The sequence below is a fragment of the Metopolophium dirhodum genome, chromosome 7 (genome assembly GCF_019925205.1).
Source record: "Metopolophium dirhodum isolate CAU chromosome 7, ASM1992520v1, whole genome shotgun sequence".
NCBI lineage: Eukaryota > Metazoa > Arthropoda > Insecta > Hemiptera > Aphididae > Metopolophium > Metopolophium dirhodum.
The window spans coordinates 1222375-1248475 of record NC_083566.1 but is presented as its reverse complement, the minus strand read 5'-3'; the positions used below and the strand labels follow the sequence as shown (position 1 = coordinate 1248475).

Sequence of the window (26101 nt, the reverse complement as noted above, 5' to 3'; positions counted from 1 at the left end):
TTGGTCATTAATAATTAAATTGTTTTTATGTTTATTCATATATTTTTAATTAATGAACTGTTATTATTTAAAATTGTAACATAATGACTAAAAAGTAAAATCTACAAATAACATGCGTGCCTAAAATGTATTTAATTTTTAATTCATATAACTTAAAAATAAATAAAACCTCATTATATCAAAGAAAAAACTTCTCACTACATAATTAATGGAAAAAAAATATTATTTTGTGCAATTTAATTATCAAAATACATTTTTCTAGACTTTTAAAAATTACATCAAAATATTGAATATATTAATCTGCCAACCAAAAAATATTAATGTCAAATCCTGCTGAATTTAAATGGTTGTATTATATATTATTAATTTACACATATATATATTTTTTTTGCTTTTATTTATATGATATTATTAATATTAATTGTTGGCGGATAAACAAGAACCTTAAGAACATTAATATAACATATACAATAGAATATAATTAAATTTATACCGCATCATGGGCAAAATAAATTTAACGGAATTTATGTTTTAAATGTAGTTAAACAAAAGATTAGTTAAGACTAATAGCAATTTTGTAGTGCTATACTTGTGAAAACAATTACCTACATTTATATAACCTAATGTTGGAATTATTTCTGTTGCCCTGGCGGCTGGCAGCATTAAAACTTAACACAGCACAGTGTTTAATATAAATATATATATTGTTATTATCATTAACATTTTTATCATTGAGCCAGTTGAAATTAAAAATGTATTTCAAAATGTTTCAAGTGGTAGTACTTAATTTATTTAGGTACACAAACGTTTGACAATTATTATTAGAAAAATGACTTTTTAAATAGGTATATATCTCACTTGATCAACGATTGGTTTTTAAGATTATTTCAATGATCACTAAGAAAATTAAATATTCCATACAAAATACAAATTCTCATTATTTAAATAAAATTACTAAGTATCAAAATGTTGGTGAAATTGTTTTAAATGATAATTTTGTTAACTTCTACTTATTTTTAACAAAACTCAAATCACATAAATTTGTAGGATAAAACAAATAAATACATTAGGAACATATATATTAGTAGAACATTAATAAAAACTCAAATAAAAAAAATAATACATAATGGTGTCTCTCAATTAAAGGTTATGACATAACATTTTTTTCTATGAGATAAAATTATTAAAATAATAAGTGAAGTTTAAATTAGATTTTTATATTTATAAAATATTTATATCATTTGACTATATGTGAAACATTTTGGTCATTATTTCTAAATGTATTTAAATAACAATGTTTTGTTTCTAATATTTGTAAATTTAAATGTTTATGGTTTTGAGTTACCTATTTATTGCTTATAAAATAATATTATATTTTTATATTTGAGCACTCAAAGTAATGTTACCCATAATCTCTAATAAAATTAGATTATATAAATTCTTTAGCTAGTTTCATAATATTGTTACGACCAACACATACAGTTTATTTAGTTTATATAAAATATGATAGTAAGTAGTAACAAAGAATGGCTTCCTTAATTATTATTTCATTTAATTTAGTTATCTACAAATTGTACTACCATATTTAATGTTTTTCAATAAGGTTATCACAAAAAAACATTCTAAACATAACACCACTCAATATCTTAAGTAATTGAAACTTAAAAATTTCAATTAAAATATTTCATATTAATCATATCTTACTACAGCCAAATATATGTGAGATTTTTGTTGTTTAATTTTAGTTTTTTACAATTTCTTATGCAGGTACTTAAAAAGTTATGTAAATATTTAATAATTTAATTTAAATTGAGTAGTATTATCAGCAAAATATCAGTTACCTAGACATACTAAGTAATTAATAGTACAGAGTTAAATCTGAAGTAAATATCTATGTAGATACTACCTAGATAAAATTAATATTATTTTTATCCACGTACATTAAAAAAAAAAATGTTTCAATTCATATTTATATTCATTTCATTCATTTCTAACTTAAGGTTAGACTACTCTATTGTCATTATTATTAAGAAACTCGGATATACTGATTGAATAATAAAGTAATCAAATATATAACTATCTTACAGTAAAATTTTGTAAAACACTTATGTTTAAGTAACATATCACTTTCACCAACACATATATTTGAATACTCTTTTTTATTTAAATTAATACTGAAAACCCGTTGTTGTATCTTTCACATTAAAAAAATTGGTAAATGGTATGTCTAACTTGAGTTTTTCATAAGTAAAATGCCGACTTTAAATAAAAAATGAAAACTCTAAACAACCAACTAGGTACATACTTTACTTCCCCCAATTCTAAAACAACACATCGGCATTCATCTAACACATTATATATATAATTATATAAGTTACTTTTGGGACTTATACACTAAGATTTCACATTTATAAGTAAAAATAAAACATAGATAAATATCTTCCGTTCCAAATAAGAATATATCAGTTCTGTGCATATTTTTCACCTTCCACTGGTCACTATATGGTCACTTATGCTGTTATGTGCACCGCCTGACGGAAACTGGTCACAGCCTGGTATATTCTCTTTTGGAACAAAGTATAGTTATAATTTTTTAGTTATAGTTTTTCTAAGTATCATGACTATATATTTAAAATGATTACTTTATATTATGACTATTTATTCTAAAAGATTACTTTTTATTATGTTTTAACTTTGGTATTAGATTAACAATGTTACTTACCACTAAATAATTTAAATTTATAAACTGTTAGATAGTACCTTCTTCTCTTTTGATTATTGTTGGGTTCACTTTTCCTTTACATTTTTCTGAATGTGAATCACATTCTTCTTTATTTATCATCTTTGAACATTTATCACATTTATAAACAGCAATTATTTTATGTCTTTTTGCCATATGACTTCTTAGTTTTAATTCAAACACAAATTTCATATTACAATATCCACATTCAATCTTATCCATTATATGTTTATCTTCAACATGAGCTAATGCTTTTTTGGTATTCTTGAAGTCTATATTGCATAGAAGACAAATTGCTTGGTTTTTGTTGAGACTATACACATAGGATTTCATTCGATTCATCAAACTGTCTTTTTTTAAATCTGGGACTAATGTTAAATCAACGGTATCTGATATAGGCTCATAATTTTCTATCTGCTTAATTTCGCTAACAATATTTTTCTTCATAATTCGTTTTTTTTACACCCAATTTTTTATTTTTATCTGTGTCTTCTTTATTAGTTGTTTCATTTTTGTGTTTAGTATCCAAATGACATATAAGGCCAATATTATGTCGAAATATTTCACCACACATTGTACACGGATATTCTGGTTCAATTTCATCGACTAATAATTGTCGCAGAGATGGCAAAGTATTATTATTAATTGTTGCAATAGTAGGTCTAGTAACAGACTTGAAGATTATTGGTATTAATTCTGGTATTGAAGGACGACATAGAGGAATAGTTTTAGGAACAGGTTTAAGAATAGGTACAGGAGACTGAGGTCCATTAACATTATGCTTTTTTGGTGGCCTGCCGCGTTTCTTTTTAATAATTAAGTGCTCAGATTCAGGGCTTTCAGTGGTTTTTCTTTTTACTATCGTATTATTTGGTAAATTTCTTGGTAAATTGGTACAACCTCCTATCCTTCCTTTAAACTTTCTGATGTGGTTGAGTAAATCATTGTTAGTCGAAAATATTCTAGAGCATGGTTTACATGTTAAACTGATTTTTGTGGATAAACCTGAAGGATTCAACGAAGTAGAAGTATTTTTTATATGATGGTCTAATTCAACAATTTCCACATCCGAATTATCTTCTATATCATCATCAAGTTCAACAATTTCCACATCTGAGTTATCTACAATATCATCATCTAATTCAACAATTTCCACGTCTGAATCTGAATGATCTAATACTTCAATTGTTTGATTATCATAATTCGGTTCATCGATGACTAATGTACCATCTGAACTATCTTCACTTTCCAGCTCAGCCATATTTCTAAACAATTATAAAATAATATAGATAGATTTAATCAGAGAATTTAGTATATTAATTAAGTAATTGGGTAAAAACCGGTAAAAAAATTTTTTTATGAGATATCACACTTACAGTTTGTAGAGTGGTGTTGTTTTATATAAATTAATTGGGTATAGAACTATTCTAATAATACATGCACTATAATGATTAGATAAATAATAATTAAGTTTATAACGAAGAAAGATGTACCTACCTAATTATTTTTATAATTAGATGTACGAAAAAAATATATATATATATATGTATATTGATGCAGAAATAAAATATCAATTAAAAATGTGTACACATCAGTTTAACATGATGTTCTTAAATTAATGAATTTAAAGATAAGGAAAAAATGTAAAGTTTACTCAACCACAACAAGACATATCAACAAAATACTAAGTTATCTGACAATTAATATTCCCGTTTCTGTAACATTCTATATATATATATATATATATTTTAATTAACACTGAGATACACTTGAGTTCATAATTTTGAACTCTAACTGTTATTAAATAAAACGACTATATTACATTATTTGTGTATGCCGTGCGTTTTATTCGGCATTTAAATTGCCGAGACTAGCCAAATACTCACTCGTTTCACGTTTAATATTTTATCAAGTACACTAATTGCCGTCGATCACTCAAATTGAATTAAAATAGTTATGGGTTATTGTCTTAGCTCTATCGTATAATAATATACTAAAATAGTAAAATGTAAAAGCAGTTAAATGGTTCAAGACGATTGCCGAGGGCCAACGATCGCGCGTCTGGCGCATCTGGCACAAACCACTAAACAACTAAACAAGTAAGTACTCAATTGTTTCGAACTGACACGGAAGGAGTAAATAATTTATTGCACACGTAATAAATTTACAAATTACTAAATACTAGACAGTAGGTACTAGGTACTACGGTAGTATCTAAAAATAAAAATAAATAACAGTACCAAGAAATGTACGAGAGCGAACACAAAAAGTCTAAAAATGATATTATCAAACAGAATACCTATTTTACAATGTAAGTTGTTCAGATGTAGATCGACCGTATGTTTAAATTTGGCAACATCGTATCGCATTCGTTTTTGAGGAAATTGCGTTTTGAAAAATATGAAATATTAATAAAAACCGTAATATTTCCAAAAACAGATTCCCCGAAAACCGGTGGAGTCGGTAATGTACTAATAATACTTTCACATTTTGGAATTTACTTATTTTTTTTCGAGGTGGACATTTTTTTTTTATCATCAGCGGTCAGCGACCAATTCCCATTCGGAGCACAGAGAAACATGGCAACCATTTTTGTTTTGTATTTATCGCGCCAAAACTGCGATTTATGATGATAAGCCCGTTGGTAATATTATCTGATCTTTGGTCGGAAGACTTTATTCGAAGTTCGTCCATCCGCTCTAACTGTGTCGACTTATAAAACGGAACCCCAATAATATAATGTTGTACCTATATAAATGTTATGTATAAATGTTCGCAAAATTAAAACATCAGACATCAGTTGTGGTTTAAGAATTTTAATCGTGATTTGTCTTGGTAATTTTTAAAACTAGGTTTTTAATTTTTGTCAACTGTGTACAACGAAAGACTTAAAGTAATCGCCTATTACTGAAGTCGTTTATTTTACTAATTTCCTATTATGAATGCACTCAAGTGAAAACACACTCAGAAGTAAGTACCAACCCATTTCATCCTCGATACTTAAGTATTGAGATGTAAAAATTAGTATAATATATCGAGCAACATGTACGGTTTTTATAGTATGACTATTAAATCCAACAGTAGTTGGTCGTTAATTAACATATATTGTCCCTAGTTATTTTTTCTAATAACTTTAAATTGTCTATTTGCCTTTAAAAGTTCAAATTCATTTTCATCAGGATTTAATATTTGCCTTCCACACAATTTTGAAGGGACAATAATATTTTTAATATTAATTCAAATTGATATCTATTTAATCTAGAAGCATTTAAGAGGACGTCATGCCAACATTGGCTGTCTCCGTTTTACAAGTGCGTAACATTATCTGAAACGTGATCTGCTGAGCGTACAATTTGCTATGTTACCCAATGTAAGACGGAGACATGTCGGTGTAACGTCCTCTTAAGTAATATATTATTTACATTCTACACATAGTAACCAATGTTGAATGTTCCCATATTATGTGCAGTGAGATTAAAATTGTAGCTAGCCTAGTTTAAGATATTTAATAAAATTGTCTGCTTTCCTTAAAACCCAACAGCTTTTAGAAATAACACGTGTTTTTTTCATTGTAAAATAAGATTTTAAATATTTAACTAATTTTTTCATTAATACATTTATATAGGTATTATCAATGTTACTCTATTATTGTTGATTGTTATTAATGCTATTATCATCATCATTAAATGTTTAATTTAAAGTATACACTGGGTGATTCATTAAACATAAAACACTCATTATCTCAAAAAGTATTAATGTTTTTGAAAATATTTTTTTACATAGTTTCAAGTTGTTAAAAAACAACGTTTTTACGAAAAAATCATATTTTTTTAAGTTTTTACTTTTTTGAATGACAACAGAGTTTTAATTTCATTTTCCAAAGCAGAATATTTTTCTAAGTATTTTGATACATAAAAATTATATTTAGGACGAGTAGTTTATGAGTTATAAGTATTTAAAGTTTAGACAAGCGGAGTAGTGGATAAACATTTTGCAAGGTAACCCCAAACACTGCACTCTGCCCATCTAAACTTTAAATGCTTATAACTCATAAACTACTCGACCTATTCAATTTTTCTGAATCTAAATACTTAGAAAAATATTTTGCTTTGGAATATGAAATTTAAACTCTATGCTGTCATTCAAAAAAGTAAAAAAATATGAAGAAAAATATTTAAAAATATAATTTTTTAGTAATAACATTGTTTTTTAATAACTTGAAACTATGTAAAAAAATATTTTCAAAAAAATTAATACTTTTTGAGATAATGAGTGTTTTACGCTTAATAAATCACCCTGTACATATAGGTAACTAATCTTTAGAAATGTTCATAATAAAAAAATAATGAAGTTGGTTTCTAGTGGTTCTATTATCAATTTATATAATTACGTAGTTTTAATTTACATTTGTGAAAAATCAATGACCTAAAATGTATTTTATGAGACATCTCTTCATGGAAAAATATGTATTTTTGCATGTACCTAAGGTCATTGGTTGTTATTTATTATTATCCTGAAATATTCTTCTGTTTATGATCTGTTTGATATACCTACCTCACATGGTAGGATTCTGCACATGGTGGTATCAGTCTGTGGCGTAGACATGATTTCTGAAAGGGGGATCAAAAAATAAAACGACTTAGTTAAATGGGAGGGGAAAATTGAAAAATCTCCCACCCTCTCAAAACTTTTTTCTTAGGTAGTAAAATACTTAACAATAAGGAATAATGAATACAATTTGAATTGATTTAAAATTCACATCAAACACAATATGGAAGATTATCCACTCCTAAGCCAATGGTAGGGTGGCTCTGATCCCCATGTCCTCCCTTGAGTACGCCATTAGTATCAGTAGACGTACCTAACACACGGGCACACGGCGCACACCATGTTTATTATTTTATTATTTCAACAACCACCTAGCTTGTATTTTGCTAAGATAAATATGGTAAACTAATTTTTTGGCCACCGACAATAAAACCCAATTTATTGAGAAGTGTGGTCTGATTGAATCAGACTAAAATTGGTTGGTGTCTGAGCTGAATCTTATATGAGATAGTAGCTAAATTTATTTTATTTAACAATATAGAATGTCTTCCCATTCATAGATAGCTAACCGTTAATATGTAGGTAAGGCATATTTATTAGTCAATTATACTAATACAATTGTATGATGTCTGCTTACTAAAAAAGTTCAAAAAATGCAATAAGTATAGGTATCGCAATCTAATATGCCATACTTAATGATGAGTCGTGGAAGATTGTATGCAAATGCTGCATAAAATATTGCCATACTACCCATGTATTTAATATATCGGTGAAACATAGAACAGATAACTATAAATGTATCATAACAATTTATACAAATTAATTCACTTATGTTTTAACGGTGTCTAAAATTTTATTAATTCAACAAATCCAACAATGTAGGTATTCAACATATTGTATTATGTTATTGATCTTAAATTATCATACTATAAACCATATTTTTTAATTTAAGTTATATTAATAACTAAAATATTTCTTTCATGATACATTATATCTTATGAGCTCCCTAAAAAATATATTTTATATTATTAAACACGTATAGCCTACAGGTATATACATACAAATGTATAATATTTTGGTCAAATACAAATTAAGGTTATTACTTATACAATGTGGATTGTATTATTATTGACCAAGATATACACAAAGTGCCAACACTATTAAGTTGAGATGTTATCACACAAGTAAGCATTTTGTGAAAGTAACAATAATTAAATATTTAAACTTTAATTTTATAAAGGCATTTTTCAGTTATTCGAGCAAAATTAATTCTATGCGTAACCTTGAGAAAGAATTTGAATTAAAAAATTAATTGAATAAATAATAAAATAATTGAAAAATTATCACTTCAATAATTATATTTTTGTGCATAATAGTATCTGGTCAATATCAAATTAATTCATTAAAAACATTTGTGTGTTAAACTTAAAACAATTTGGAATAATTTCAATAAAGTAATATTAGGACTCTACAATAATACCTAATTAGAGCTTTATTTGTAATCAAAATACGCAATATTAATTCTGTGTTAATATATTAAGTATAAAATTAAATAATTATTTATTCACTTTTATGTTTAGTTTATTAATATTTAGGATAGTTATATAATTTATAAAAATATGTAACTATCACAATTTCAACAAGGTTACAAATATTTGTATAAGTTATAGACTTAAAATGCCTTCACAAGAGTATAAAAATATTATGATAACAATTTATTTAAGTTTGTTTAGTAACAATTTTAGTTTGTTCGAAGAAAAAAGTATAAAATTCATAAACTTTTATAATAATAAAAAAGGTGTGTATACATCTTAATTTGCCTTTTAGACATGTTGTGAATTGATTCTATGATCTTTTAAGACATACAATATATCCTTTACTTGCTAAGACTCCTCTACACTTAACATGAGTTAGGTATCTTATCATCCATTCAAGTTTAGGTATTTTTTGTTTTAGTTCAGTTTGGTCTCCAAAAACTTCAGCTAAGCATGATTGGGGTAAGATTTCTAAAAAAAAAAGCATATATATGTATTAAATTCATATATAAACAAATATATTAATACCTGTAGAAAAATAAAGTGAGATTTGCAATAGTATAATAAACAAATTAAAAACTATAAAATGTTATAGTCATAACTCACAACTAACAAAGTAAGATAAAACGATCAATATAATACTTTAGATTTTTAAAACATTAACAATTTATCGGGTAAAATTTTAATGGCCATTTTATATATTTTATCATAGACTCAAAATACATTTTTTTTACATAGCATATTTTAAGTTTGTTTTTTATTTTAGATACTTATACATACCTATTTAATTAGGTAGTTAAAAAAATCTTTAATGACTATTTCAAAGAATGTTGCATATTGTTTCAATATTTTTATGTGTTCAAATGATAAGAAATTTTTAGTATAACCTGTAGAGTAAAATTGTATAATAACCGGAATTAAAATGTTTCTTCTATATTTCAGCAATAATCAGTAAATAATAGGTATACTTATAATATACTGTATAAATACATTGAAAGTAGTCATACAGATGTTTAATAGGATGATATTTGTTATTTGAACTTAATTATTCAATAAAAATGAAAAACTGTTAAACCTACTTCTAGTATTATAATATAATTTTCGTATTAAACTCTGAAAGTACTTATGACTACACAGTATTTTAAAATAATAAAATATTTCAGAAACATTAAAATAATGTTCTAATGACATTTTGGCAATAATTTAAAAATATGACAACTTCATAGATTCTATCTACCTATAACCTATATGCATTACATTGCAAATTAAGACATGTACTGAATTATTAATTCAACACAATATTGTTAATTATGTATAGTATTAATATTGACTCAATATTATATTATTGAGGCACACTTAAAAATACCTTTTGAATCACTGTGTGTCAATAACTGTATTTCATTATCTTTAGTAAACTCTTGAAGGGCTTCTGGTACAACACAACAAGAGTTCAAATTAATTTGAACAATTGTTGGCTTAATCTAAGATCAAAACAAATAATTAATATTTAATGTACAAAATAGAATAGAATGAACTTACAATTGAGTTATTGTACAGAGAAATGAACAGATCTGTGTCAATGTCACTCACACCGATACGCGTGATTTTCTGTTTGTTAACATATCCTTCAAGTATAGACCACAGAGTTAACAAATCTGCTAACAAGGTATCTTTACCATGATTAAATGCTAAAATTACAGAATCTACAACTTCTTCATTCAATTCTTTAAAAACTAAAACAATAGATTAATTCTATTAAATAAAATACACAATAGTAAATAAAAAATTAGTATCTCACGATTTTTTAACGAATCTTCCAGAACATCCACCTCGTTTGTGGTAAGAAAAATCTTGACGCTTGTTTTGAGAGCTAAATCTTCTTCATTGTCATTATTGTAGCACTCATCACATTTTAAATGTACAGTTTTTTCGTTCAATGCAAATGGTGATGGATACTTGGACAGACAAATGTTTAAACATTCAACTACCTAAAATCATATAAGTAGGTAGATGGAACGAGTTAAATAATATGTAATATAATTTAGGAATCTAAGTACAAACTTAATAATTATTGTTACCTCTTCAGTTGCATTTTGACCTGCTTTTTGTGTCAATTCATTAGCATTCAACACATTTCCAGTATGAATATAAATTTTTGAAACAGTTTTCGGAATATCGTATGGCATTGTAAAATCACTGTTGATAGTTTATAACACTCTTGCCACAACGTATGTATAATGTACTAAAAAATCGATTTTCCTAAACAAATTACGAAAACGTTGAGACGGATATTTGAGCAAAACGTACAAAATTTGTACCTAGGTCGTGCATGCACGCCACACACAATCGAAGTAAAAAGGAAATGATTATCCGAACGTCCTATATAGTAGCACAATTTCTGTTATCAATTCCAAGGTCATCCGCGGGAATACAACTGTTGTATGTACCTGCTCACACAATAATATCACATGGCCATTATTATTTTTTACACGGCAAATTGGCGTCGCCAATCGCTCACTATCACAATATAATATATTATTATACATATTACACGCGGAAAACACGCAACTTTAAGCAGCAATTAATTATAGTACCTAATAGGTAACAGTAATATTACTGCCGGCGATAAGATTACAGTACGAATAAACAATAAACGTCTACGAGTGGTTATAGGTAGGTATCTAAATAAAAACTTGTTACGTAGTCGTTATCCGTGCTTGTGTTTATTCCACACGTAAAAATAATCAGTTTTTTATCTGAAGATTTATCGCCACCGTACCACACGACCGGCGGCGTTCCGTTCACCATGCCCGTTGATTATATTGGATTTGCTTACGCCGCAACGGTGGCGGCCGGAGGCATCATCGGCTACGCCAAAGCAGGTATGACTATAAATTATTATTTCCCCGATATAAACACATAATATTTGTGTGTGCTATAGGTACACGGTTCAACCACCTAGACGGTGACTCAAAACTATAAAGATTAAAAAAAATAATTCCAACTTTTTAGCGTCTCAACATGTACACCCATGTATAAAAAGGGGTATTGTTTTTCTGGTTAAAGTTTTGAGTTATTCAATCATTTCCAATCGTGTGCGATTATATTTAGAACATTAAAATTGATTTGATATTTTTGTTTGTAGCAAGTATTCCAAGTCTGTCGGCGGGTTTGTTGTTTGGATCTCTACTTGGGTATGGTGCATACCAAACCACAAAAAATCCCAATAACTTGGCCCTTTCATTGGGTACAAGTGCAGTTCTAGGAGGAATAATGGGTGTTCGTTATCTTAATAGTGGAAAAGTCATGCCAGCTGGTATATTGGCAGCTTTAAGGTACATTTTAAAATTATTTTAATGATTTATATCATATTTTTATTTGATTTATCAAAATATGTTTATTTATTTAAATCAATGGGTAAATACCCTTTTAGTAAATATAATGAAATATAACACATAATATGAATTATTATACCTTTTAACTCTGGCAAAAATTAGATGTATGGTATAAATAAACAAGAAAAGAATAAAAAAAAAACTAGAATATAATAAAAACAAGTAACATAGTTACATAAGTAAGTATAGTTATATAGTTTAGACATTAGACTAATGATATTAGCTGGATAGGTACTACTTTTAAATTGATCTAATGTAAGATGGAAGACATTGATTTGTGTCAGTGGCGTATATAGTGGGTGGGCCTAGTGGGCTGCACCCCCCCCCCCCCCGAAATTACAGTGTTTTTAAATAGATCAACAATATATTTTGTTAGGTACTATTATAAGTTATAATATTTCATAGCTTGTTGAAAAATAATAAATACGAATATATTTTTAGAAACTGTTAAATATCTAGTAGACAGTAGGCTCTAAGTAATAGATCACTTGCTATTTTCTATCTATTATAGCCCACCCCAAAAATTATTTCTATGTATGCCACTGATTTCTGTAGGTAATTTATTCACTTCATTTGAAATTCGGTTAATAATCGATCTTTGTATTCTGTTAGATTTTGAAGCCTTGTTGCTCTTGTGGATTCTCGAAACTTCAAATCTTTAATAATATTAGTAGCATCAGTAGTGTATCTATGATTTTTTTTCTAGGTGGGGATATGCCCCCTCTCCACCATAGAAACGCCACTAAGTTGCATCAGTTAATACATTTAAAAAATTGTAAAAAAATAAAATGTTACTAATGGTTCTTCTGTTTTTTCGGGATATCAAGATGATATTCTTATCAGCATCAACAAGATTTTATTATTATTTTATCATGATATTCTTTTGCATCATTAACTTAAGTTAATCATGGACTTCAGAGGTCATTATAATATTGGTGTGTTTGATAAACTTTTATTTAAAATGTTCTTTCAATGTCCTTAAACTAAAATAAAAGATATTTTATCAAGTAAAAAGTATTAATTAACCCATATGAATATAACTTTAAAAATAATTAATTAAATGATAGCTACAGTTAAAATATTAATGAAACTAGGTAGTAACTTTCTAAAGCAGGTTTTTACTTTAAAAAAAAATTATTTTGTACTGATAAATCTTATCTGATATAAAAATTGTAAATAATTTATTAGTTTTACAATGTGTTTTTTCTAAGTTTTAAAAAAAAATAAATATTTTTTGTGCCTGGCATGTTTTTTATAATACAAAAATGTTTCAATCTTCAACTTTAAGGATGGTATCCAGTAGCAAATTGGATGTAATATTGTAATTGGTACTTGAGTAAAAACAGAAAAATGAGAATATTTATGCAACATCAGTTTTTAATAAAATTATTTTATCATTATTTTTGTTGTAATACATTAATACATAGACAAATTAAAAGGATTGCCTCGGGAAATTTGATATTCATACCTAAAATAACAAGTTTGGTTAAAAGTTAACTTAAGTCTTATAACAATTCAATTTGGTTGTGTGTACTTAATTATTTTGTAGAAAAGTATATCATAATGATATATTATATAAGAATTAATAGAATAGAATTATAGAATATACAAATTAAATAGAATTTATCTTTTTCTCATTGCAAGTTATTTTTGTGCAATATTATTATCTTATATTTGAAATATACTATAAATAATTGCAGTAAAAAAAAAGTGCACATAATTATAATTTGAATATGAAATGCTTATACAAATTATACCTGAAAGAGTCCATAAATATAAAATAACTAGGTAGTTAAATATTAGTCTTAGACATTTAATTATTGTATTTTAATTAAATTTAATTTTACGCTGTGAGGTCATTAACACTTTAAATTTTATTATTTTTAGCGTATTAATTAATCTTTTTTTATCAAACAAACTGATATATCTACCTATTAAGTAACAGCAAATGACTAATAAGATATGTATATACTTCCGAGTATTTAAAATAATCTAATCATATGAAAGGATTTACAAATTCAAAATTGATAGTCCAATAATACCTTTTTATAAGCTGTATAGATGCAAGATGATAGAAATATTAGAATGTTTTTAAAGTAAGAACACCCATTTAAAACCAAATAAAATAGCGGATTCAATTAGTATTTTTAAAAGATTATTTGAGGGCCTCACAATTTGCTCTTATTTGCTTATGATTAAATGATATTATGGCTTAAGGTACTTGTAAAAATAGCAAATATCTGTAACACTATAAACAATAAAGATGCAATTGCACTTATAATGATGTTTTATTGCATAGTTATTATTTACTGTACTTATATGATTCAGAAAGTATATCATAATATAGTTAATAGTTTTATAAGATAAAAATATTGATTGATATATTCCATATAATCTTTTAAAATTGTAAATTGTGCTCTGATCAGTAAATCTAGTATCTTTCATAAATGTGGGATGATTTCTTTTAATACCTTTTTTTACCTAGTGAAAATGTAATGATAGTGCATTTTATAAACTCAATATGATTATTTTTTATTTCTCTAACCTAACAATTTTTATAGATATTTTGTTTAAGTTATAAATATTCATAAACTTGTAAAAATCCTATATGCTATATATATTATATTCATGTGTGATTATTTATTATTATTTAGTTTGGCCATGGTGATCAGATTGGGTGCTAGACAAGTTATTGTTTGGTCGGCAAAAAACGAATAGACAATCCTGGAGAAAACACTGAAGTACTACAACAACCATCACTATCAGTTCTAAATGTTATACAAGAGCAAAATAACGAGCCAAAAGAATTACTAGAGGGCAATAATGCAAATGTTTGAAAATCATTGCATATTTGCATTTGCCCTTTTAGTTCTCATCTCCAGGATTGTGAATACAGTACTGCTAAATATAAAATTAGAATAGTTTAAAATTAAATTATATTTAAATTATAATTTTTGGTGGTTTGGGTAATTTTTACCATTATTTATGATTACTGCTTTATATAAGTATTTTTTTTTTTTAATGATTTGTATCAAAATAAAAACAAAAAAAACTAAAACATTCGTTTAACTTATTTATCATATATTTTTTGTATGTACATTCCTGTCACTTAAAATACGTCTTAGACTAAACAACATCTTAATTAGTTAAAATAAAATATCATAGGCAGAAAAGTTTTATTTGCCCACTCAATAATTACAAATAAAAATAAAAATAAACAAAAATAAATTTTGAATCACATAAATGTCGTAGTTTCGAAATCTTTTTCAGTCCAGTTTTATTCTAGAGTTGTCGAGGAACAATATTATTTGAATCGGATAAAAAAAGATTCCAAAACACGAGAACGTAATACATAATGTTGTCATATTATAATATCATTACGAACTTATCATATAAGGGCGGCTTATCACAATAAAAATATCTCTCAATCGAGAATGAGTATAATATTATGTGGACAATGTATAGGGTTTTCATAGATATTTGTTTGTCGTCGAGTCACACCACAACTAATAAATAATGATAAAAATAAAACAGAAAAACTGTACACATAATATGGTAGCAATAAATAATAATATCGTATTCTGGTGTGTGTGTGTGTGTGTGTGTGTGATGTATATTGTTTGACTGCGGTTATGATCCGCGCATAGGTCCACGACACGACGTTGAAGTTATAACTTATAAGTGGTTTTTGTTTAATTTTTTTTTTTTTAAAACAAATATTTTTTTTCAAAAACAATATAATATAAAATGTGTATGTATAACGAGGCATAAATAATAATAATAATATTAATAATATAATATTGATCTCACAGAGATTGTATATGGTTTTTTTTTTCTGTTTTTCTCTATATATAATACGTATATATATCATAAAACTTGACGATAGGTACGTGCGGGCGGGCTGGCTGGCTGGCTGGCTGGTGGGACGGGAACGGGTGAACTGCATAAGACTGCGCCTGCGCGTCGCGTGTTTGCGACTGTCGACGACTGTCAGCCGAACTGTTGCAATTGCAGTTGTCGCGAGCCACCGTTGCACACGTACTTGACGGCGGCGCAACAGTTTTCCCGGACGTACGGGTTCGAACAGTGTCCCATGCCGTACCTAGCTAGGTAGTCGTAACAGGACACGGCTCCCAGCATGTCCATGGCTCCTGCTCGGTCCACGCACTCGTCAGCTGTGGGCGAAACGGCAAACGAAACATTCGTATTATGTATTGTCAGTCGATAACCATAGTACACGATGCAATTCTTTTATGGGTCAGGGGATGTATCACCGACGCTCGTTAACTCGAAAAACTGTTAGGAACGTTTGGAACCAACCACTATACTTTTGTTGTCTGAGCTTCAATGCAATTTTTTTTTTATAAATTGAAATCCTTTGAAAAATGTTCTGCTTTAGAATATAAAATGAAAAATCTATACTGTTCAAACGTATGGTAAAAATATGTTTTTTTTTCTCAAATATTATTTTGTAATGATTTCAAATTAGGTAGGTATGTAAAAAGAATATCTCCGAAACATCCATATTTTTCGATCTAACAAGAGTCGGTGTGTGTACCACTAAACGAATCGCTGTATATTTGAACTCATGTTTTTATAAGTAAATACCCTGACCGAGCCATTATCTTTTAATATTTTATGCATGATGAAAACGTACAGTGAAAATAACGCAGGGCGATTTTTCAATTTCGTTCTCGGCTAGATTTTGGGTTTTAATAAACTGTGAATGTTAGTAATATTAGTATTTTATCGCTGGGGCAAACCCCCGAAATGTTAAAATTTTTATTTTGTTCAATAAAACATTTTTAATAATAATGTAGAGAGGTGAGTGGATATACAATATGATGTTTTGATTTCTAAAAAAAGACATAGTCTGCTTTCCAAAATTCCTCTAAACTATGAGTTGGGTGTCTTATCAGTATTATCATCCATTGAGATTTTCCAAAATCCAACTCTCCACCAGTATTTGAATACCCAACCACCTCAATCAACGTCCGTACTACACTGATTATTTTATTTTCTCTTGAAAAAGAAAACAGTTTCTATATGCATAAACAAAACATTATTAAAAATAGAGTTAAACGACTGAAGTCTGAAAGTATCTGCTTATTTTATTGTAACGAATAATTTTTTTCTAAAAAAAGCTCTGAGTAATATATTTACGATTGTCTCGTTAAAACTGAAAAAGTTGACTGTCAAGTGTTAAGTATAGGCATCTTCTATTGGCTGACTACTTATTATTTTTAGTTACTATTTATAAAATATAATTTTCTCTTTCAAATCTAAACAAAAATTAACCGGGACGGTAAGGGTTCTGTGTTCTTAAATAATCGCCCTGTAGTTATAAAAAATTAGCGATGTTATAACAATAAATATTAATGTATATGTTATATTATATAATAATTGCTTAGTATAGTATTAAACTATACGCTAGCTGTTAATGATGCGTATGCGAGATTGTACCAGCTTCTGGTAATTGGCACTGCGCAGGCGCGTGTTGTCGGACGATGATCACAATTAATAATAATAATGATGACATCGTCGTCATCGCAGCGGTTGGAGTGAGTGCAAGAAGCGTCTATTCGGCGGGTACTTCACAAGCAGTTGTTTTAATGTAATTTGCTTTGGTTATTTTACGTTCGGTGTAATATTACGTATGCAATTCGGAACGGTCAGCAACGGCATAAAGTGCAATTTTTTTCTACGGCGTATTATATTATAATATAGAAACCACGTTTCCTTGGCACCTAATTTTTTTACACCGTCGGCATAATAATTAATTAATTTTTTTTCTTATCAACAGTCCGAGCATTGGTCCACCGAGGAAACGATCGCGTCTATATAGTGTATATAAGGTCAAGAGAAAAATCAACGCCTCGTGGCTCGTGTAGCATTAACAGTAGGCGAGTATTTATGATAAATAATAATAGAAACATTTTTTAATAACAATATGTGTATCAGAATCATTAGTATCATTTGTAAATACTATTATTATTATTTTTGTTGTCTTTATAACTCAGCAACTACTACTTTTTTAGCACTTGATAGCATTAAGTAAAATACATTTTTTCTTCTTTAAAACACAACAATTTGTGTTGATTTAAGAATTTAATTTTGATAAAACAAAAACTACACACGGGCGAAGCAGGGCAATTCAGCTAGTAGTATATAATATAAGGTCAAGAGAAAAATCAACGCCTCGTGGCTCGTGTATAGCATTAACAGTAGGCGAGTATTTATGATAAATAATAATGTATGCATATAGGCGTTTAGCGTGTCGGCACGGCGGCTGTGGTGATGATATGATATATGGTTGCCACCGTGCAAGCGGTTGTATGTATAGAGCGATGCTTAAATATGTCGTTGACGAAATATTATGGACTTCTGTTAGGCATTGGTGTACCTCTATACAACTGTTGGGCGTATAAATATATTATCGTCATTAGCATATAGGATCGTCCGTGTCTCGCGCTACAGATACCTGTAAGGGGGGGAGGGTGGATAGATTTCGGAGTCGGTGTACACCGAGCCAGTGAAATATATATAGGTATATCGCACATTTCCGCCCGAGCATGGCTTATTTGTAACGCGGAACCCGGACCACCCTGCAGCTGTGTATAATATATAATAAATAGTGATAATATTATATTATGTACATGCATACAAAGTGTATTCTATTGTACGATGTTGCGTATATATAGGTACCATATATTATGATATTATACACATGCGCATTATCGCGACGTAAATATATATTTTATAATATGCGAAGTTGTCGTCCGTGCAGCGTTCTGTTATGATGTTATATCGTGTTATATAATATATATAGGTACTCGGGTGTGATACATTATATTATGAAGATCATCGGCGGTAAAGATATAGTGTGAAGTGGTTTTCGTTCCAGCCAATAAATTATTATTATTATTATTTTTTTTTTTCGTATACGCAATGATAAATAATAATAAAATGATGATGATGTGATCGAATGCGATGCGTGGGCGGTTTCCCCCCCCCCCCCCGTATTTTGCAGCGCTTTCGCGCAAACTCGATCACTTACCGTACGGACCGCCGCCGTTACTCTTGGGCGACTGAGGTCGATCGACGGTTTTCAACTCTTGCGGCCCCGAGTGGTAGTATTTGTTTTTAAGCAACGCGGCCAACGGGTCTTCGTTTTTGTCGCCGTTACCTAGTGGTTGTTGTTTAACTTGGTGTTGTTGTTGTTGTTGTTGTTGTTGTTGTTGTTGTAGTAGTAGTTGTGTGTATGTCGGTATTCGCGCGTCGTGAGCGTCACCGCTAGTCGTGGTTACCTGTGGAGGTTGTTGGTAAGGGTTCGGAGCGTACAAGTTTTGCGGTCGGGGGTGCAAGTTGTTACTAGTACTGGTGGTGGAGGCAATAGTCTTTTGGGTTGTCCTCCAATAGTCATTCCACACGGACCTAAAACGCCGCCAAATTTGGTAATATTAAATTTAATATGTTTAGCGATCCCTATATTATAGTATACATAAATATTTGGCTCATTGCAGCTGTAAAATGGGGAGATATGGGTATCAGGTAGATTTGTATAATAATATATAATACATAATCGTCGTCGGGGCAGACCCCCGCGTTTGATAGAAAAAAAAATGAATTAAACAATTCAAAGGAATCAAGATTTCGGTCTACGTGAAATAAATAATATAGTTATTTCAAATACAGAATTTGATTTTGAACATAAGTCCTGCTGCTGCTGCTGATCGATCGATCTCATTTATCCCGAGTAATAAAGCTATAGTTGTCTTATAATTGTATAGCTAAGCATAACGTTCATGTCAATTTATAATAATATATTATCTATAATATCTATTGCATACATTATATGATATATGATTAATAAAAATTTTTCTTTGAAATCGTAATATTTATTTTGAAAATCTAAGACCGAAATCTTTGTGAAGTTCAAAGATTTATTTTGGGTTTTAATATCTTATATACTTCTTGCATATATACATGTAACAAGGATAGGCAACTTAAATTTATTATGTGGCCAATTTTTTTACTTTAAAATCTAGTGGGCTGGTGTACCTATATCGAAAGCTAAATACAAATGTTTTAATAACATTTTTCAAGTAATAGAAATCACGTTAATAGTAATTAACTACGACAGCGCGACATGCTGAGTAAGACAAAATTAATATAATAAAATAACAACTACCTACTATATAATATTTATGAACACATGTTAGTAATTTATAGTTGCTGTTCAATAACAGATAAGAATTAATAACTACGTTTCACGAACAACGTAGTTTTTAAATACAGATAAACATTTCTCCGACATTTTATGAAGTAGATAATTAAAATTTTTTAACTCTTATGTATTGCATTTGAAAATGTAGCACGGGCCAAATAAAAATGGTACGCATGCCGCTAGTTGCCCATCCCTGACATATGATCTAAGACCATCATCTGACTATGTCTAACTCAGATTACCTATACATAAAATAATATAATATTGTATATAAGTGCGTATATCTAGGTATCTATACTATTCTACTCATTACCTAGTATTACGATAATAATATATAGAAGTGATGATATTATATAGCGCGGCCCACTGTTGTGTATTTCCATTTCCCTGTGTTAGCTTTATGGAAATATACGGTGACACACTCTGTATATATATTATATATATATAAATAATATGTGATAATATCGAGTATTTACAGTACACAAACAAATAGGATCCTACACACAACATTCACAAACAACAAAAGTACAAGACATGTGCCAAACGCGCGTTTTTGACTAACTCAGTGGTGGCGGCTAAGTCTGAAAAGATTCTGACTTATGAGTCTAAAACCCACATGGGTCGCAATATTATTTGTCGAATTTTTACTCGTTTACGGTATACTAAAATGCCGGATCGCTGTAGTCCAAAACGCGCGTTTTATATATTAACCGCATATAGTAAATTTACCAACATATATTTATCACAAGCTTGTGCGTAATGCGTACCGCTCTGGGTACGTTGCGACGACAATTAATATTATTACCTGTTAATAACTTAAATTTGCAACAGTTTAATATTTTTGTAGTTTTTGTCTTCAAAAGACTTAACCTGTAGGTATTATAGCTAATAACGCTGATATAATAATTGTTTTTAAATCAGCTCGAAAAAAAGAAAAATTAAAACTTGTTTTCGCGTTTCTGAGAGCGAAAACTGAGACCATCAATCAAACATAATGCACAAGAAATATTTTATCAGTTTAAACATTCAAGTACGTTATGCCCTGTATCTACTGATTATATGGGTATTATTAGGTGTACAAAAATAATAATTTTGTTGTCGCCGCGATACCTACAGTACAAGTATAAACACGCGTGATTAACGAACGATCTAAACCAGGGATGGGCTTACTTGTTGGCCCTCCGTTAAATAAGTTTGCCCATCCCTGATCTAATAACAGTAAAATATAGCACATTATACACACGCTGTCACTGATCATCGTCGTCGATCGTGCGTGTTTATAGGGTGATTTAAGGCAATAATATAATACACCGCGACTGTCGCCGGGATCTCGTCGTACCTATACACGTTGTTCGCAACAGTGCAATTTTGTTTTTTGATTTTACCTCTGTGTCGTGACGTTAGGAGTCAAATACTGCGGCCAGTCTTGAGTTGCTTCCCCTTCGTCTCCCGACCGGCGCAGGTAGGCCGGTGTGTTTTGCGAAAAGTCCGGTATTATGTTCTCGTGTTCCGTTATGCACTTGCCGTTGGTGCAATGCTACAAGTTATACAACAGAGTGACGACAATGAGTAATTTTGAAGTTATCGAATGAAGTTTCGATTCATCAACCAAAAACTAATAACAATGGCAACGCTGTAATTATGAAGTATTCATTTCAGATTGAACGTAGTTCAATCTACTCTCTACACTTTCATTGTATCTATATCTCTATGGATTATCACTGAATTTGTCGTCAAAATTGGTTGAGTAGTTTTTGAGTCTCTAAACCACTGCCCTACACATGACTATACGTATTACATACCATAGTATATGTTTACAGAAAACGGTCTAATAATAATATATTGTGTTAAATACAATCGATCTGCGCCAATAAACTCGCACCTCCCCCGTTGCCGATACAATTGAATAGGTATAAAAAAAATATTTTTATTCAGACGCTGTCTTTAGTACTCACTTGTCCATCTCCGCAAGGTGATCCTTCGGCCGCGGGCCTGTACGCCACGCAGTAACCCGAACCAGCGTCAAAGCAGAATAGCTGAGCGCACACCCGATCATCTTTCTGCAAGGCATACAAATAAACGTTATTTTTTTACGATCTCAATACTGTGCCGTGATGTTAACTCACGAAACAGGCGCTGGTCCCTCGGTCTTTTCTACACTGGGCGTCCAGAGTCAACAGTTTTCCTGGCAACATCCTGGGCAGTGACTCGTCTTCGTGCGGCGAATTGAACAGACATGTAGCCGTGTCACCGCTATACGGAAAATTAAATTATTATTTATTGTTATTACAATTTTTAATTGACAGTCAATGTATATATTATGTTTATTCGTGTTTCATAATCAGTAGCTATATAGTCAATAACGTAAAATGTCAGTAGCCAGTCGGTCAACGGGTTTCATCAGTTCCAAATGATGCGGGGACACTTCCCGGAGCGTTAAAGTCGCTTTACCGAACATTTGCATCTTTGACCTACCATTATATTATTATTTACGTGCACCCATGTCCCAAATACACATAATTTATCGATCAGAATGTTGTACGCACTTTAAGAAATGATGGAAAGACGACACGCTGCACGGTGACCACCGGAATCCTTTTTCGGTGTGCCGCAGATCGCTCATAATGTATCCGTCTTCCCAGCGACATTTCTCCGCTCCCGGTCCGCCCAGGTAGGTCGGTGGTGGCGAACCGTCGTGCACCGCACCCAACCTATAACGATACGCGAACACACACGGTTATTAATCTCGATCGGACGCAAAACTTGTGCGCCACTGCTAAGGAGAAAACCTGCAGCGATGTACAAGTCTTGCGGGTTATCCATAGAAGACGGTGGCGATTGGACTTACAGGTGACCGACTTCATGCGCCGCTACGATGATGCCCGAAAAGCCACCGGTGTCCTCAATGATCGCGACACTATTGACTTTCTCGAGACGTTTGTTCACTACGCAAGCACCTCCCACGTACGCGAATCCTATACACGTGAACACGGGGATTAGCATAAGTGAATGTTTTTTTGGAAAAAAAAAATCGTTTCGTTTTTATCCATCAATGCCCAAACGCAATTAAAGTGAAAAAAATAATTATTACTAGTATTAATAAGCAATTTCTACCGGCGGACAGTCCGTCCAAGTGCAACTAAATAACTGTTAATCCAACACATTCGAGAGGAAAGCGTGTAACGTTGTTAAATCGTTTTACCTTGTACCTATATAATATTAGGTACACCGGTTCAGAGCAGCTGATTAAGTTAAATATATTTATTTATATATTATACTAGTATATATTGCAGTATAGGTACATTATACATGCACGTACTTATAAAATATTTGTTAGAAAAACATACACAAATATATATGTTTATATTTGATTTTTATTATTCAGGAAACAAATCACCGTAAAGAAAGCTTTGCGTATACCATTATAGCTAACCAGTTTCGCACCAGTATTACCACATGTCACGCATTTGCGTGCCCAGTGTATACGAGTGCGAGCGCGCGCTTGTGTGTTTGTGTGTGTCACGAAATGCTAAAAAACATTTTCTGTCGATAGAGTTTAAAAATAGACACGTGACAATTTGTATTATGTATATATAAAACAGTGTAAAAGAAGATATAATGGTGACCTTAAATACATTATTTCCATGTAATTTCAGAATTTCAGTGCCAGACAGTGAATGAATCAAGATTGTTGTAACCTTTGTTTGCCAAAAAAAAAATAATACAATGTTTAATTTTAAGTGCGATTTGTTTGAGAGGGAAACGAAATGATATCTGGGGGCCGAACAAATTACAAGTGCACTGATATGTTTTGGATTTTCAGGGACATACCTGCGGTACCCCTGTTGCATGTATCGTGTGGGTATTGTCGCCTGCACATGTCTAATCTGAAAATGAAACAGTATATATGCTATTTAGTCCGTTCTGAATTGTCATTTACATTGCTCTGGACTCAATAACGTATCTCTCGGTCCGCCAATACGTTGTGATTCAAACATATTATTTCGTATACATAATCATTCCAACACGTCAAATGTTTACATTTGAATCATATAATATAGTTATAATATAGACTAAAATAATATAGAGTATTAATCATCTACCATCTACACACGTTAGAAGCTCCGTCAAGTACCACAATAATAACATACTCTGTCCCCATCGTACCCAGAAGGATGTTTAGTATAAGTAATATAGGTAATGCCGTTCGTAGGACGACAATTTGCAGTATGTACAAATTCTCCCGTATCACACTACCAAGCACTTTTCCCCTCTTATTTTTATTTACCACATACCAGCCGTTCCTTTTGTGCAACGGCCTCCTTTTCGACGTCTGCACATGTCGTACCTAAATGCATTGGTTGTCGGTTATAATGTCCCATAAATTATATTATTATCACACAGATATAATTTTGTACGGTCTCGGAGTAAAAGTAATAAATCTATTTTTACTCGAGATGTTATAATAAAAAAATAAAAACTAATTTGTATTAAATGTTTTTTTTTTATGAATTCATAGACTATTCAGAACCAGCTTACTTGGTGACGGCTACGGCGATATCGTATACTGGCAGTCTTCGTTCTTTGAACAGGTATTTACCCATGTCTGTGAGTGCAGCCGCTGAGTCAATGGCGTCTCTACCTACTCTATTCCTCTCCAAATAGGGCGTGGCGTCTCTCGCCTAAAAATCGCATATTATAAATAAATTTATTTTTATTTATTTATTTATTTTTGCAGCAAACATGGGATCGGACAAGAAAAACGTTTACGAGTTCATGGTCAAAGCCAACAGACCATTCAGTAGCAACGATGTGTTTTCAAATCTACAGCGACATGGTGTCGGTAAGTCGGCCGTGGAAAAAGCACTTGATCAGTTGGTGAAGGATAACAAGGTCTCCATGAAGTTGAATGGTAAGCAGAAGATTTACTGTGTAGTGCAACCGGACTCGACGGTGGAAGATCAAAATGAAATCCAGTCAATTGACGAGGAGTTGATGAAAATTAACGAGGCGCTGCGTGAAGTCGAGCGCAAGTACAAAGAATCCGAGATTGAAGTGAAAGCGCTCCAGGGCACCTACAGCACCGAGGAAGCAAAAGACAAGGTGGCCGAAATGGAAAAAACCGTATCCGAACTAAAATCGCAATTGGATCAAATGTCGAAAACAAGTGGCAACGTAATGTCGTTAAAGGATAGAGGGCAAGTGAAGAAGGAATACGAAACGATCACCAAAGAGTATAGGAAACGCAAACGCATGTGTACGGACATATTGGACTCGATCTTGGAGAACTGTCCGAAACCAAAGAAAGCTCTTTTCGAAGAAATCGGAATCGAAACCGACGAGAGCGTCGGCATGCCGGCATTGTGAACGTGACCGTCGCGTTAAAAATATTATTATTATTTTTTTTTATGTTTATAATACTTATACTTTGTTTACCCGCGATATTATGATGCCCGCGATGCTAATACGTATTTTTGGACCCTTGAGTAGTCTGTACCTGAGGTCCACGCCGTTCCAGAAGGACACAAAGTAACGTTTAATCTGTACGTTGTCTCCCCCGTGCAACCTGTATACAAATCGCAAAATGTTTTTTTTATTAAAATTTATCATATATAGTTATTATGTATAAATAAACCATAGTCCATAATAATAATAA

The 26101-nt window shown here is 30.5% G+C and overlaps 5 protein-coding genes across 9 annotated transcripts in view; 2 read left to right on the top strand and 3 right to left on the bottom strand.

Annotated features, from left to right (window-relative positions):
• Positions 1-49: 49 nt before the first annotated feature.
• Positions 50-5232, bottom strand: LOC132949477 (uncharacterized). Its single transcript, XM_061020390.1, is given in 3 exon segments — positions 50-3199; positions 3201-4005; positions 5040-5232. Coding segments are annotated over 2 exon segments (1251 nt in total). The 5' UTR covers positions 4002-4005; positions 5040-5232; the 3' UTR covers positions 50-2749.
• LOC132949480 (homologous-pairing protein 2 homolog) lies at positions 4627-26101 on the top strand. 2 transcript variants are annotated; one of them, XM_061020394.1, is made up of 3 exons: positions 4627-4839; positions 24965-25037; positions 25184-26101. In XM_061020394.1, exon 3 carries the CDS (start codon positions 25189-25191, stop codon positions 25810-25812), a length of 624 nt encoding a protein of 207 aa, XP_060876377.1. In that variant the 5' UTR covers positions 4627-4839; positions 24965-25037; positions 25184-25188; the 3' UTR covers positions 25813-26101. The 2 variants fall into 2 exon arrangements, with proteins under 2 accessions (XP_060876377.1, XP_060876376.1); XM_061020393.1 differs by lacking the exon at positions 4627-4839 and adding an exon at positions 18040-18121.
• Positions 5454-15276, top strand: LOC132949482 (transmembrane protein 14C). 3 transcript variants are annotated; one of them, XM_061020395.1, is made up of 4 exons: positions 5454-5710; positions 11586-11705; positions 11969-12158; positions 14873-15276. In XM_061020395.1, the coding sequence occupies exons 1-4, from the start codon at positions 5683-5685 to the stop codon at positions 14934-14936; spliced, it is 402 nt and encodes a 133-aa protein (XP_060876378.1). In that variant the 5' UTR covers positions 5454-5682; the 3' UTR covers positions 14937-15276. The 3 variants fall into 3 exon arrangements, with proteins under 3 accessions (XP_060876378.1, XP_060876380.1, XP_060876379.1); XM_061020397.1 differs by lacking the exon at positions 5454-5710 and adding an exon at positions 11340-11496 and having other exon boundaries at positions 11572-11705; XM_061020396.1 differs by lacking the exon at positions 5454-5710 and adding an exon at positions 11343-11496.
• On the bottom strand, positions 8981-11176 carry LOC132949479 (glutamate--cysteine ligase regulatory subunit). The gene is made up of 5 exons (XM_061020392.1): positions 10902-11176; positions 10622-10811; positions 10363-10556; positions 10190-10304; positions 8981-9294 (listed from the first exon to the last, which is right to left on the bottom strand). The coding sequence occupies exons 1-5, from the start codon at positions 11007-11009 to the stop codon at positions 9134-9136; spliced, it is 768 nt and encodes a 255-aa protein (XP_060876375.1). The 5' UTR covers positions 11010-11176; the 3' UTR covers positions 8981-9133.
• The window catches only part of LOC132949474 (A disintegrin and metalloproteinase with thrombospondin motifs like), a 57859-nt gene continuing 47040 nt past the window's right edge, over positions 15283-26101 (bottom strand). Inside the window, exons 8-17 of one of the 2 annotated variants that reach the window (XM_061020386.1) lie at positions 25882-26011; positions 24985-25127; positions 24741-24793; positions 23294-23420; positions 22992-23156; positions 22572-22698; positions 22401-22505; positions 21831-21982; positions 19276-19652; positions 15283-16393 (exon numbers count right to left, since the gene is read on the bottom strand). In XM_061020386.1, the coding sequence (XP_060876369.1) occupies positions 16209-16393; positions 19276-19652; positions 21831-21982; positions 22401-22505; positions 22572-22698; positions 22992-23156; positions 23294-23420; positions 24741-24793; positions 24985-25127; positions 25882-26011 (1564 nt within the window). In that variant the 3' untranslated portion in view covers positions 15283-16208. Of the gene's footprint in view, positions 16394-19275; positions 19653-21830; positions 21983-22400; positions 22506-22571; positions 22699-22991; positions 23157-23293; positions 23421-24276; positions 24333-24740; positions 24794-24984; positions 25128-25881; positions 26012-26101 lie in introns of both variants that reach the window. The other variant, XM_061020385.1, reaches the window with a different exon arrangement.

Excerpts from the sequence above, each read along its gene's own strand:
- LOC132949479 (XM_061020392.1), bottom strand. The coding sequence starts at position 11,009 with ATGCCATACGATATTCCGAAAACTGTTTCAAAAATTTATATTCATACT. Across the intron at positions 10,305-10,362 it reads CTCTGTACAATAACTCAATT|ATTAAGCCAACAATTGTTCA; the intron begins GTAAGTTCATTC and ends TTTTGATCTTAG. Across the intron at positions 9,295-10,189 it reads GACACACAGTGATTCAAAAG|AAATCTTACCCCAATCATGC; the intron begins GTATTTTTAAGT and ends TTTTTTTTTTAG.
- LOC132949482 (XM_061020395.1), top strand. The coding sequence starts at position 5,683 with ATGCACTCAAGTGAAAACACACTCAGAA. Across the intron at positions 5,711-11,585 it reads AAGTGAAAACACACTCAGAA|ATTTATCGCCACCGTACCAC; the intron begins GTAAGTACCAAC and ends TTTTATCTGAAG. Across the intron at positions 12,159-14,872 it reads GGTATATTGGCAGCTTTAAG|TTTGGCCATGGTGATCAGAT; the intron begins GTACATTTTAAA and ends ATTATTATTTAG.
- LOC132949480 (XM_061020394.1), top strand. The coding sequence starts at position 25,189 with ATGGGATCGGACAAGAAAAACGTTTACGAGTTCATGGTCAAAGCCAAC.